The sequence below is a fragment of the Bradysia coprophila genome (assembly GCF_014529535.1).
Source record: "Bradysia coprophila strain Holo2 chromosome IV unlocalized genomic scaffold, BU_Bcop_v1 contig_106, whole genome shotgun sequence".
Lineage (NCBI taxonomy): Eukaryota > Metazoa > Arthropoda > Insecta > Diptera > Sciaridae > Bradysia > Bradysia coprophila.
Window position 1 is genome coordinate 1227395 of NW_023503372.1, and position 15552 is coordinate 1242946.

Here is a 15552-nt window from a genome sequence, read left to right on the forward strand (position 1 = left end):
TTCTTACCGTTTACAACATTCCGGAACAACCAACGGAATAATTTCAAGAAAAAAACATTTTTTTTTTGTTATTATTTTCGTCGTGTACGTAGGCTATACTGCCCGACCCATATTCCTACGTTTAGATTCTGTAAGATTTTCTTTCTGCTGGTTTGTGTCAGTGTAAAAAGGGGCGGAAGGCCGAGAGAAAAAAAAAACTTTTGCGTCGATTTCCACGAAAATTTATTCAATTTGGTATGCTTTTCGCTTCAAAAACAGATTATTTTACTTAACCAAACGACCTAGTTCCCGAATTTTTAGCGATTTTAATTTTTTTTCTTCCATTTATATGGTTATGTCGAACACGGAAAGAAATGGCTCTTAACGAAAGAAAAAAGTTATTTTTCTTAAAAAAAAGAAATTTTAAGAGGGGATGTTCTTTGAGTGTTTGAAGCATTCTTATTGTACTCCACTTCTCGTAAAGTAGCGTTATAGTTCTATCGTGTCTATACAAAAAAAAAATTAAACTTTTTCTTTCTTTCGCTCAGCTTCAGAGTGCAATGTAAAACATCTAGCTGCTCTGAAAGTTTCAAAAAGATTTTCCTTTGCTAATGTTTAAGCACAAGTATACGTTTTGCACGGTCGATAAATATTTTTTTTTGTAACAGCAACACACACTCAAGAAGCATGTAAAATTGCACTCCATTCTTTCGGAAAAGATGTACATTTTTTGTTACATTTTCCCAACGAACACTTCTACGACAAGAATATTTGTGTATGGTTGGGATTAAGTTTATCAATGTTTGGTGGAAGAATTTTCGTGCTTTTGCATTTCGTTATGTAAAGAAGGAACATAAGCTGCACGATCAAAAAACAATTTTTATGCTTCCATTTCCGTGACTGAAATACGGTAAATAAGGTGTAGCAATTTTAAACTTGGATGTCGTATACCTCTTTGCTAATTAAATTAAAATTATGAAAGCCAAGCGTTCGTGTGCACGTTAGTCTCTTATAAGGTTACAGTTATTCCATTACACTAACTGAGACGAAAATTCATGGTTCTGGATTGATTCTCTTTAGCGATAGTAGAGCTCATTTCAACAGCTCTTACATCGTATAGAGCAACGAAAGTGTAAACCAGGTATGGTCTATTGTCCGCCCTGAGGACATAAAAATTTGATTTTCGTACTTAAACGCACTCATTTTCATATTATTTTGACATAAAATGTGAGTGTGTTTACGAAGAATTAGCCGATCGACCATACCTGTTCTAAACTTTCATTGATATAGAGAAATCAGATCTAATGAAGAACAAAAATTTAGAATTGGGTGATTTGCCACACCTTCAGTTTAACTTAATTTCTCTTGGGTGTGAACCAGATCCTATTTTAGGCAATTAAACTACAAACAATTCCAAAAATTCCTTAAAATACCTGAGTATTTCTGGTAAATCTGGTAAAATACAATCCAAACGTAATCAGTTGAACTCAAAAACATAGACACAGCTAAAATGGCAATAAAATCAAAGAAGGCACTTAAATCTATTATTAATATATAGGAACAGATAAAACGCAACAAGAAAATTTAAGAAATTCATTCTTCATGTTAAACTGGTGTAAACTAATGTGTGATAAACCAGGCGTCTCATTAGGAATCTTCTTTCGCTTTCGTCAACACTTTAGACGCATCTTCGCATCTGTTATCGACTACAACGTCAATGAATAATCGATGAGCTGCGACATTATTATTCTTATATAACAAAATGTTTGTTAAAACAAATGAAGTAACAGATTTTGTATCAAACGTTAGAGAGAACTTTAAACGAAAAAGGTAACAGAATTAAAGGCAATACACTCACACAATTCGTAGTGTCAATTGTCTCGAAAATTCCTATATTTTTCCAAATTTTCTCGAAAAGAAAATTAAGGAAAATTCGTAAAAATCTAGGAAAATTTTCCTATACTTTCCTATCGGAAAAATTTGAAAAAATGTTGGAGAATGAAGCAAATTTCATGAAAATATGATTAATTTTGTTTCAGTAAAAAGTCACTGCAAATTCTACAACACAACCTTCCCCGTCAACAAAATTGTGACTTTATTCCCACCTGAACTAACGAGTGAAGAAGCTATGTTTTCAGAGCTCAGAGTACAATATTTCGCTTCAATTACATACAATCAATTCAGTTAACATTTAAAACCGAAGAATTTTACAAACCGACAAAACAATTTTACTGCCAATCGCTGCCTTTTTTTAAATTATTTAAAATGTCTGGTCGCCTTCTACGGAATTGTCGATATCGTGTTGTTCAACCATGACACACATACTGAATGTATACCTCTGAACGAACACACATTTGAAATGTATAGTACATCAGGAATGCCAGTGTCATTGCACAGTGTTTGCTTTAAATAAGAAGTTAAATTAAAGTTGAATTTATTGATTGTGATACCGTTTATATCGACTGAAAACGTGCTCTCTTTCTCAACTAATGTAAGAGGAGAAAGCGAACATATTTTCTAACTTCAAAAAAATGTGCTACATCTATCTAGAGCTTCATTCACGGTTCATTTAGTTTATCGGTTAACGCTTTACACTTCAATGGGGGGCAGTATATTAACACCATAAGATTACCGTCTTATGTGCAGCAAACTTCCAACAAAATGCGAACAAATATAATCTGTATATCCGTTCTTCAGCCATTAATTCTGCATTTAAGATAACCCCAGCCCCATCCACCGACACACACACAAAGTATCCTAAAAAAAGAATTATCACTCCTCGCTGTCACAATTTATTTAATATAAAATGTGTACATAATGTGAAGTGTGCTATAATTATTTTATGTATCCATTCAGGTAATATAACTAACCTCTGCAATGAAATATCCATACAGTCATTCCCTATTTATCTTTCGCATATCGATTTTTCCATATATTTTCCATGGTATAAATATACCGGGACGAGAGTTTTACTTTTTTTTTCTTTTTCGCAACGTATACACCGACATATAGATATAACTGTAACGTGTGTATTGTTCGACGTCTTAACATTAAGCAAAAAAATGTTACCCTGGGTTAATATATCATGTACCATGGCCCGTGTGTACATATGTATATAGACACATAAAACACACACACATCATAATAATACAACATAAAGCTTTCGTATGCTACACTTGAGTGATAAATCAACATGAAAATTGAATGAAGAATTTTCTCACATGAATGATCTTTATTCGTTTTAAAGTTTTCTGTTAAATTAATGTTAAATGTGTAATGTGTAAACATATTTTCTACTTGTTGTAGAAAGCACCCAGAATTAATTTAGTGTGAAAAAGAAAGTTTTTAATTTATTCATGTATATAAAAGGTAGTCAGGATGACTTGCTCAGTGTTTTGGGGGGGTTGGGGAACAGGGTGATGGCATTTTTGTTTGTTTATTTTTCTTTTATGGAACCATTAAATTAAGGAAATGTGAGAACGGCTACCGAGGGATTTGTCGATACGAATCACATGGAATTTTGCTTTTATGAAAAATATTTTTATTTTGATGAGGGTAAATAAATATGGATTTAGGTTGCATAGTTGAATAACCGACAGAGTTCAGCAGGTGAGGCTTCTTCGCAAATGTACCCAAACTCGGGTTGCATTGATTGCTGAAAAAATTCCGATTTTAGTATGTCAGGATGGTCCTTGCTCAGTGCCATTCAAGTAGAACATAAATAACAACCAGAGCCTATTTTAGGGGAACTAAATTCCCGAAAATTATCTTTTATCACGTCGTATCTGTTTTTCTTAAATTAGAAGAGGCCGACGCGCCTTCGTTTTTTATGGGATTTTTATGTTTCTTGGCTAAATCTTCAGATGATATTTAAGAAAAACCAGAGTTCATGAATTTTTGGAATTTTCAGGAATTAAATTCCACCAAAATAGGATGGGCCCTGCCTGATAACAAACCATACATTTCACATAATATTATAAAACAAAACCAACTCAAAACGTGCCATACAATTGCGCTGCTCTCTTGACAATTGATTTCCTCGGTCTTAAATTAAACTTTTTGAAGGGAGCTGGTCAATTAGAATTTCATCTTGATCTTGAACCAACGAATTTTTGAGTCTTTCTAAATTAAGTTTTCGGTCGTCATTGAAGGCATTGAATCTGGTCAGGTTATATTTTAAAAAAAATCTGTTTATGACGCTGCGCTACATAATCATTATTAAATCTGTTACTTCATTTGCTTAAAGAATTGCCCAGTGTGTGATACAAAATCTTTTACTTCATTCATTTTAACATAATTCTTGATATATAACAGGAAACAATCCAGTCAACTTTATTAATTTTTTTAATATTATTTCGATATCAGATGACTAGCCGTTTAAGTAGCTATCTAATAAGTTGGTCACGATCATAATCAAACGACAAGATTTAATAAACAAGCTCAAATAACCGAATTTATTGAGAATTAATGTTGTACAGTCGGCTGTTTTATGTAGAATGAAAAAAATTAATCTCTACGCAGAGTAGTGAGTGCAAATGAGCGAATATGAACGTAATAGATCAGCTTCCAGTCGTTAAGTTTAGGATTTAAAGGCGGATAAATTCAATTATATTCGTAACACAATAGTTAGCAGTTAGCACTTCTTCCTTGAATAGACTACGCCAAAATAAATTTTTTTCTCAATTTTTTTACATAAAGCAGCTAAAAATTGAAAATAAAGATACCCGTGTCTCGTCTTTTGACGAAAAAACTTGAAACCGGAAAGATTTTTCACTTTATAAATTCCTGAAATATGTGATTTGCGCCATTTTCCACCCAAATTCCACATAAGGTCTTAAGTTTGCCACTTTGCAATTACAGTAGTATGAGTAGTATTGTTCACTCAGTTCATCCAGTTTTGACTGATTCACTGAATTTTGTTTTGATGAAATGTCAAATCGGGACAGTAAATTTTAAATCTCAAACAAGTTTGTGTCGAAAATTTGTAGTATTTCGCGTAAAACAAAGTGATTCAGTTTACATTTCGCACAGAAAATAGTTCCGAGTGTGCTCATGCTAGTGTCTTAAACAGAATTTAGGACAAATTCTCCGAAATAATTTTAAAGACAAATTAATTTGGTCAAACATTGTGGGTGTTGTGAAAATCTCATTTTAAAAGTAATTTGGTGTGAATTGTGCCATTCAGTGTTCAATTCCTTAATTTTATGTGCCTAGAAATTGCCTGCAATACGTTTCGTGCTAATTTAGTCGGTAAAATGTGAAGAAAACATACAAAAATATGTTGCCATTCAGGTAAACAAAATTCTTGACATATCTGTTGTGAAGATAGTCGTAAGTGACACCACAAAACTGATTTTTTTTTGTCCGTTAATTTAAAAAATAATTTTTTTGGCGGAAATGCTTTTATTTGAATGTGTGCATGATTCCGGTAAAATAAAATAGTGATAAAGTCACCACTATGGATGACCTTTAAAACGGCATCATTGGTTAAATATGATTGGCATAGTCTATTAAATATAATTTAGTTGGGTTCGAGTGTTCGGATTCAGAATATCTGCTTTCGTATCGAACCCAACTAAACGTCGAGAAATCATAATTCATTTGTCTTGAATTCCAATTCCTTTTCATTTCAATAGTGATTCGATTGAGTCTTTAGATAGCATTTATTAAACCGAGAGCCCCCATATGCAAATTACTAAAATTACTACCTCGGTTTGAAACATACGCCAAATTATTGTATTACATTACCAGATACAAAGAACATACGTTCTTCGACTTTTATTTTTAAGCGCTTGAAGAACTATAACCAAATTTTTTACTTGTCAGGCACACCTGACCTGCCAAAACGAAATCTGTATTTTGCACCTGCATAATGCAATAATTTGTCTTGTGTTTCAAACCTTATGACGGACTGATATGGCAGTTTCCACGCTCAGTGAGAATTCACAATTTGTACTAACACACAGGGACTGTCGTACTAGTGTTAAAAATATACATTTAGCGGTATTTTACAGAAATTTGTAGCGGATTTTTGGTTGCTACCGGTATTTGGCGTCATTAATCTTTTGTTTTCAATGTAAAATAGCGCGCAAAGCGCATATTTGTATACCAATTTAATGCACTTTAGTAGCGGTTTGTTCGAAAAATGTTTGCCTATCGGTATGATGTTTTGGATTTTTTTACTATGGAAACGTTCGGAACGGTGATATTTTTAATTATTTTATATTAATTTTTCAATCAAATTTAACTTAATCTGTGATTAAAATGAAGTTTTGCCCTTCTTCTTATTTTTAAATTAAGTAATGGTTCAAATTTAATTATGAAACTATAAGAAAACACCTTTGCCGTCGATGACTGCATACAATTTTTCTCACTTTAGAAACGTTCGGAACGACGATTGATTTTGTTGTACTTGGCAGATTTTGCATAAAAATTTAGATTTTTTTGTCTTAATATGAAGATTCATCCTCATTTATCATTAAGAAACAGTTTTCAAATCATTTCCAATGTTTGCAATATCTTTATTTTGTATTGAAAAAACACCATGCACGAAAATGTTACAAAAGAACATGCCATATACATATGGTCTCCTCCCCATTTTTTGTTGATCCGTGTAGAACAAATGGAAAAAATGGAAAATAGAAAAAATGTAGGTTCCACCGAGAATTGAACTCGGATCGCAGGATTCAAAGTCCTGAGTGCTAACCATTACACCATGGAACCATGTTACTGTAGCAATCTACTAAATAAATGATCAATTTACTACACCTTGAGAATTCCGTCACACTTAATCAAATAGCAACATTGTTAATGAGGTTGAAAGGTTGTTCAATTGAATTTGATTGGAACGGAATTGTTTACAATAACTGCTCTATCACATGTGTGGCTGAACTGTGTATTGAATATAAAACAATTAGATTGTATTATCGTCTTTGTACGCCTGTTCGGTTTCATTCATCATTATTAAGTGATCTGTGGATTCAAGTGTTCCACTTAGCTTGTGTTCTAAGTATTCAGTTTTTCGGCCATAATGTTCATAAAGTCGATTTTTATGCAAAAATTTAACAATGCCATAACATCGAAAACATTTAACGTAGAGCCAGCTTTAAAACGGTTTTAAATCTTTAAAGTATTTCCTGTCTGTAAAACATAACAAAGTTCTGCATTTTTGCTGAAAAATACCACATAACATACCGTTGTTGTTGCGTGTGTAACACACCGACAAACAAAATCCGACACAAAATGTTACGAACATAACAACCGAAATTCATGAATAAAACACATTTTTAAGCTCAATAAATTTTTATTCTTCGACAACATTGTCGGTGTTGAGTGTGGCTGCAAGTAGCTTTTCTTTTTATTCACTTCCTCGACTTTTATTGTTCCCGAGACATAACTAGAAGGGGAAATTCAGGTGTATCAAATTTATTAAGCACTGCAGTCTAATGAATATTTGAGAAATTTTCAAAACCACAAAACTTTTGAGTGCTTAGTGACTTTGTTCTGAACACTCGAGAAGCTGTGAATGTATTGCGATAAACATAATCATTAAAACTAATGGCTATTTTGTTCAAATTATTTTTGATGTACAATCTTTAACTTGTTCCGTTCTGCAAATTGTTTTGCCATATAATACGATATCAACCTTAGGTCATCGTTTATTGTTGACGATGCTGTCGATATAGGTCATAACATGTCCTATAGAATAGCACTCTACAAGAAGTAGACTGTTTAAAAATCTGAAGTTTTGAAGCTCTACATTAATTTATAACAAATAGAATATCTAGGGGGCCGTTCATTAATTACGTAAAGCAAAAATCAGGATTTTAATGACCCTTTCTGTCACGCTAAATGAATAGGCCGTTAAGCCATATAACCTCCTCACCTTTCTTGCGTTACGTAATCTACATATAAACGACACCTGAAAGTTTTTCGTTAAATTTCAGCACATTTTGACAGTTCTCCGTGATTTCCGGAGCATATTTTTCCCAAAATATTCGTTTTTTGATTATTTCTCTAAATCTTTTTTTTGTGAAAAAGTAAAACCGTTAAAGGACCCAAAAATGTCTTACTTTTAATGGAAAAATTGGTTTGTGGGTGATAGCCTATCCCACTTGTTGAAGAAACCTTTGCAGATTGTGTAAATTTATGTAATATGCACAGGTTTCTCCAAGTGGGTTAAGTTATGGCTCACAAACCAGTTTTTCCTTTAAAAGTAACAAATTGCGTGATTTACTTTTTCAAAAAAATATTTTGGGTCAGAGAAATCATCAAAAGACTAACATTTTTCCGCCTAAATGTAGGCTACAAATTTGCAAAGCGTCCATTGCTCATAAGACTCTTTCGTCAAAAATCGCACACAAACAACAGACATATTTCATTAAAATTCTTAAATGGTTATTGATTCAAAACGGATCATGTTGTTTGGACATTTTATTTCCAACCTCCTTATCATTTCGCCATTAACTTTCAATGCGACAGGCAACAGTTGCTAAAAACATAGAGCCATAAAATTTCGTTTTGTCTTTTTACATTCGTTAAATTCAATACAAACATGTTTCGTTTTACTATCCATAAATATAAAAATAATAAAATAAAATAAAAAAACACGAAACGTAACCCTCGGGGGAGATACAGCCTTTTTACGAAGTGTTTTTTGCTCGATTCCTGATAAAATATGTCTCTTTCATTTGAGAAACTTTTCTTTTTCTCTGAACTTCCCTTGCTCTTTCGACTGTAACGGTTTTCTATTTCTATTTTCATCTTCCGAGGATTTCATTTTCCAAATTCAAATAGGCTCATGGAAATGTAATATTGTTTGTTCCAATGGGAAATGCTACACGGATCGAGACGACTGAACATCAAAAGCAATTCCTATCTCTGGTTCCACTTGATGCAAGGAAATATGTTTATTTTTTCTTAAATTTTATGCGAGAATAACACTGACTTTTATTGCCGTTTCATGAATTCACAAAAACCAAATAAAATAAACAAATAGCCAAGAATATTGAAAATTTATTTTCCCAAAAATTTGCACATTTTAGCGATATACAAAGTGCACCATTTTCCAAATCCAAATGAAAATCAGTTTACGGGTGCTTCCCGTTTTATTGGTATAACTTAAGGCGATAAAAGGAATCGAAATCACATCTCAAAATGGAAATGTGTACGCCTGAATTGACCTGAAACTACCGCAAGCAGCAATACGTCTGGTTGTATTTTGTGTGTGTGTATACACATTTCGGTATTTACTCAAGATAAAATTAACTCCATAAATCTTAAAAAGGTCGTAAATTCCAATTTGCTTTTGGTCTTACGTGCAGTACTTCCCCGAATTTTCCTCATATTAAATATTTTCCTCGATTTTCCAGAGACAAACTCTATACAATGAAAACCAAACAGGATTTGTTTCACACATAAGTATAACATATTGGGCTCGGTTAGGGTGGTTCACATTTTTAGTGAACTAAATTTCGATGTGTGGTTACGTACTTGCTATTGTATTTGGATGGGTAAGGCATAGGGCTACAAAAAAAAAAAATTGTGAAAATTTTCAGGTTGAAAATCTTATCTGTAGCTGGTAATTTGGTCTCCAGGTGCTACAGGTGAGATTTTCAACTCTTTTTCCTCAGTGCTGAACCTGACTTGAACCTGAACCTGACTTGAACCTTAGCCTGACTTGAACCCGAACCTGACTTGAGCCTGAAACTTAGGCTAAGATCTTAACCTGTGGTTTAGATCAGGTTAAGGTCAACCCGAAGAGAGAGCAGACTTACGTCGAACAAGTTCTTCTTGCACCACCCTATCAAGAACCTCATATATGTGCTAGACATACATTCCCATAACAATACTGAATTGTATGCTATTCCACAGGATACCGCACGGTATTATATGATACGTTACAATATAATGAAAAAGATTACAAATTATGTAATTGGATCCAGTTGGGGGTGGGTTTAATAATAGGAAGAACGGTTTTGTGGAAAGTTTTAACCCAAAATCTCTTAATCTTTTGAAATTGTCAACACAAATTTGTCTGAAATTGACGTCAATGGTTAGAATGTAGCACTTTTCTTTTAATCAAAATCTTGTGTCATGTACTACACGGATGGTGTGTGCTTTCCTTGTGTAGTGTGTAATTATGTTACATTTTCAATCGTGTATAATTTGTTTGCAGCTAGCTTCTTTAACGAATGAATGAACACACAGAGCCAGGCAATTTAAACTTTGTGTGTAATTTAATTTGATTACATTGTCTATGAGATGATCATTGTACATAACCGTATAAATAACGTGCGGGGTGTGTATTTTATGTTTGGGTACTTCTTTCTTGCTGTCGTTTTTTTTATGGGGTTGATGGGGTTGATTGTAAAAATTTAAATATCTTAACATGCTACATGCGTCGAAAGCCGTACTTTTCATGTTTCAAGCACTACTTTCGACGCACTCAGCGTGGAAAATGCATTACATCACTCGGGATAAAAATGAAAAGTATCCTTTTAGTGTGTTTATTGACGCCTCAGATCAACAAAATTTACACGAAAACTCTCCCTTTTATCTATTCATCACTAGCACTAGTTATGTAAAATATAAATTTCGATTTCAATGAGCCTACATTCAGAGATTGCATCCGCTAAAACTGCAACAACAAAACAATTTCCGACTAAAAATTCGATTTTCAATCAATTTAAGAAGTCACCGCACTCGAAATAATAAAACTGGAGAACTTTTGGAGAAAATGTCTGACCACTTTATAAGCATAAGGGGCTCTTTGGATGCAAGGCAATTAGCCTTTTGCGTATCTGGATGTATCTGTTCCTTCTTATGTTCAATGTATCGCCTAGTGTAAATTTTTTTACTTCAGTTGTTTCAGCAAGAATTTGCCTATGTAATTCCAACTAATTTGAGACTTTTTGAAATATTTTCACCAAATGAAAACCGATTTCAGTAAACCACATATTAAGTTGGTGGCCGAAAATCTCGGAGGGCAAATTTTTTGAAAATTCTTGTTTATTTCACAAAACCTGAACCGATTTCACTAAACTTTTTTTTTGCTGAAAGCTATTGACAAGACGCGTAGTTTGATACCAATATGACGTCTCAGGGAGATATGACCATAAAGTGTTTGTTTGTATTCGACTTCCCAAAATAATCTCAATAAATCTCAAATGATTTTTGTAAACTTGTTTCCCTGTAGATCCGAACGATGCCAAAATTACATTTTTTCATATAAAAACTGAAGATCGGTGTCATTTGAAAGCTACAGCATATGGTTTCACCAGAAAAATAACTTTGGCTCGATCAGGTTAGTTGGGTGAGTGAAGTAGGTGAAATCAGTGGGGTGATAAGTGTCATCCTCGAATTTTGACTCGTCGAGGTTATCTCGAAAAATTTTGTAACCATTTTTTTAAACGGTTTTGAGCCAAAGCAAAATTTTCTGTGGGGCAACAACCACCAATTTGAAAAAAAATATTTCGGGCTATTAATGACCACCGAAAAATATCACTTTTATAGAAACATCTCGCACAAATTTTGGGCTACCAACCTTATATCGGGCTTAAGCTGCGCGTCTTGACCATAGCTTTCAGGGGAAAAAAAGTTTACAGATATCAGTTTACATTTGCTGATCGCAGGCTAAAAATTCCAATTCTTGTTGGCATGAAAGCACTGGGTCACCTGAGTATTAGAAAATTTATAGACTGATTTGTTACCGCAATACATAGCCAACACAACTAACCCTGGAGTTACCCATATAAAACTAATTTTCCGAGCTCAACATTTCTTTTTGCCACCGCTGTCTATGCCAGATGATTCAATTCATTCGCTCATATTTTTACTTCATTCGTTCCAGTGATTCGCTTATATTTCCCATCATATCCTCCAATGCCGAATACAGCCTGTCCCACTATTCGCTCTTGTTGTTTCGATACCTCGTTTGTTTTCACTCGTCAGAATAGGAATTTAGAAGGGCGTACGTACTGTGCTTTGTGTGAACAAGTACATTAGTAAAGTTCATTAATAACTGGCTCGTCTGTAAAGTCAGTATTAAAATTTTATCCATTCATTCTCACACGTATTGAGTATTCACACACGAATGAGAAGATTCGAACCTATATTCAATGTTTCCTGGTTATTCTCTCCTCGCAAAGAAGTTTCAATGTTTATTCATCTAAAAAAAACTCCTGTTTCCCAATGCCATTCCACTGATTAAAATCTGTCTGCGTTTCATTTTACAGAAGCATTTCCATTTTATGGAATAAAAAGGATTAAAACTTCACCAGAAAGTAAACCTGTAAAAGTGTCCAAAAGTTTCCATTCCTTTTATTACCATTATAAGTTTCGTATAATATTTACTTGGTCGATGACTAACTTGGTAGATCATTAAGCCAACATTATGAACATTAGTGTACAATCTTTAATCAAAACTTTCCCCGAAATATAAATTCAATGTTTTTCTATGTATATATGTATGGTATGGTGGCACATACCTAATGAAATTAAATGCTTATAATGGAAAACATTATTTTAATGTATTTACTGCGTACATACCTAATCTGTATCTCTATCTATGTTATATATGGGGAACACATCGGTTGGCATTTGAAAGTGAATTTATCTATCCATTTTACAAACAATATTAAGGAAGAGAAAGGTGAAATGTGTAACGATATTAAAAGGTTGTTGTTAAAATTTTAATGATTATTAATTTAAGCGGCAAAATGGTAGTTCCTTTTTCACATATTAGGACACTGAAGAGTGCTCGGGAGCATATAATTTGGAAATAATTGTAATTTGAATATTATACCCGGCATAACGAGTTGAATACTGGCAAAAACATAGAATTTCGAGTTCAGCTTACAAATTAATGTTTGGAATGCTTCAGCGAGGTAATGACTAGACCACAAATCAAACGTTATTTTGTATTATACTGGAGTATACTCTCTCTCTCTCTCTCTCTCTTATTACTCCAACTATCGTCTGACACATTTATATGGATAAACCAAATTAAACCAGCAAAATGACTAAAACTTTTCCGACATAAATTTTCTACAAAAGACATTTCACTTGCAGTACAGTTCCAATGTTCAAAGGATTTTGAGGAAAAAGCTCGATTCGTAAAATATTCAATTGGACATTTTGTGATGGGAATGACATCTCCATTTATCTTATAAAATGGCAACTGTATGTAGAACGTATATATATGCGGTCACCTGCATGAACATAACTCTATAATTTCTTATGCTTGTCGTATATATCGCAAGATTATTGTCACAATGCTACACGTAAATTTATGTACGTGACCTGTTATATGCGGTTATAATGTCTCTACATTTCAAAATTGTTTCTTTTACATGCTGAAGTATTGATTATGCTGAATGTAATGAACGAGGAATTTTATTCGGTTATGTTGAACCATAGTTGTTGGCTCAGACAAGAATAGAAATTGAAGAAATAGATGTGTGGTGATAGAGCAAGTAAAAGAAGCACATCCAAGAAAAAAACGGAAAATGAAGTGCAATCAATAAATCTTGTCCTTCTTTTGTTTAATCGTCTAGTTGCTTGATACAAGATCTATTACTTCATTCGCTGGAACATAAATTTTGCTATATAAATAGAACACTAACTAGATGACCCAGAATATCTGGTTTTTATCAGAAGATGCTCCCGTTCTGTCAATCTGTTGCAGACGGCAAGCACATAACCCGTGTTATTACCAGGTCTATTACTTCCATCGATCAAAGTATTTTTAATCTGTTGATTTTAAATCTTGTACTTCAATTTTTACTTTTTTTACATATGTTTTACAATATAAATGACCATATTACCCAGAGCTTGTCATTATTTTTGTCGTTGACATCGATAACAGATGAAAGCCGTATGTAACAGGTTATGAAGATGTTTTCAAATGTCAAAGGTCTATTAAGATGATAGTGCCCGCCTCTATAAAATATGCGATAACAAGATCCTTAACTCTATTGAAATGGGATGGCCACATAGAATTTTTCTAACGATTATAACGTCCTAAAAGTTCACTCAGGCATCAAGCACCGAATAACTTTTGTGACATAATCAAACTAAGCTCTTGACTCTTGGGGCTATTGTCGTCTTACATTTTTCAAATAGTATTTTTGTAAACGGACATCAGCGAAAATAACCAAAAGCAGGGTAATTTGAAAACGCCCCAATTTAGGCTCTTCAACAAAGCATCTTTTCCTCTTAAGCCGGTGGTGCGGACTGAACCTTTGAGTGAGGTCCTTAAACAAACAGACAAATCTTATATTCTCCAGCATTTCTACAGCAATGTGTTGTAATTAATCATACACTGCCCTTGCGTCGTTAGATAATGTTTTCTGCTATTCAGGGTATGCATTTGAAAAGTGTTCAACTTTAACTAACCATACGAAACGACTGCAACTCATATTTCTTTATTCACATCGTGCATCTAGATAGAAAGTTGATGCACATTTACCTCGAATGTAATGTTATGTAAATATCTCGGGGAGGTTTTTTGTTTGCAATCATTTGTTCCACTGTATCATATGGGAAAAAATGCGAAGTTTGCAAGGATCTTCCCTGAAGAAAATGAATCTGAATGAACAATATTTCATCCGAAAGTATGGAAATGTGACGGCGCTAATAAATAACATCAATTTTTATAAGAGTTTAATGTGTACACACTCAGAGTTTTAGTGTACACCACCGAACACATTTCACCTTCGCTAAAATTATGTGATGGCACAATGTGTAGACGAAGGAGATACTCTCTTTCTCTCTCTCTATCTCTCTGAAGTGCACAGCAATAAATTTGCTGTTGGCAAAAAAATAATAATTTAATGTTGTCTGCATGAACCTAATTTTATGCATTAAAAAATCCCAGCTAACATAAACTATAAGAGTGCACCGAACTTTTGCTGCTTTTTTTTCTCGCCCGATTCGTATAAGATATGGGAGTGCAATTTATTATTTGAATGAGACAAACTACAAGCAGGAGAAAATATTATTTTCGAAATGCCACCGGAATTTTTCCTTTATTACATCTCATTCATTCATTTACAATTCATATCACAAATCACATTTTCCAACGAATCATGTTCCATCAATAAATTATTTCTTTTCATCTCCGGTCTCTTTCTCTTACTTTTCCACATACAGAACGGCAAAATGCGCTTTCTTCAGCCGATTGGCATCTTGCATAACAATAACGACAATCCGAACAAAAGACATTCAACATATGCCACCACAAATGGTAACAGCCAGCAAATAGTGACGATCATTCAACCACACAACAATTTGTCGACGCAAAATGAAACAACCACTTCATACATTGATGATGACCATCCGAACGTAACGATACGGAATAATAGCGTCACATTTACGAAAAACCATTTCAATCAAAATAATCGACAAAAGTATAAAGTTCTGACCAACAACGGTCATTATGTTAATGAAGTGGACAATTTGATTCGAGAAACTACACAGACAAACAACGGATTCAATGGCAATGATGTGTCGCTGTTCGACGGTAATATTACGTACCAGAGTCAACGCGATAATATAAATGAGGTGAGTCAG

General features: G+C 33.6%; 1 protein-coding gene and 1 non-coding gene across 3 annotated transcripts in view; one reads left to right on the top strand and one right to left on the bottom strand.

The window, feature by feature from the left end:
• The window catches only part of LOC119070788 (schwannomin-interacting protein 1 homolog), an 89269-nt gene that overhangs the window by 28813 nt on the left and 44904 nt on the right, over positions 1–15552 (top strand). For both annotated transcript variants that reach the window (XM_037175267.1, XM_037175266.1), the window contains exon 2: positions 15133–15543. In XM_037175267.1, the coding sequence (XP_037031162.1) occupies positions 15142–15543 (402 nt within the window). In that variant the 5' untranslated portion in view covers positions 15133–15141. The remainder of the gene's footprint in view (positions 1–15132; positions 15544–15552) is intronic.
• On the bottom strand, positions 6631–6702 carry Trnaq-uug. Its single transcript has one exon. It is a non-coding gene; the product is annotated as a tRNA-Gln (tRNA).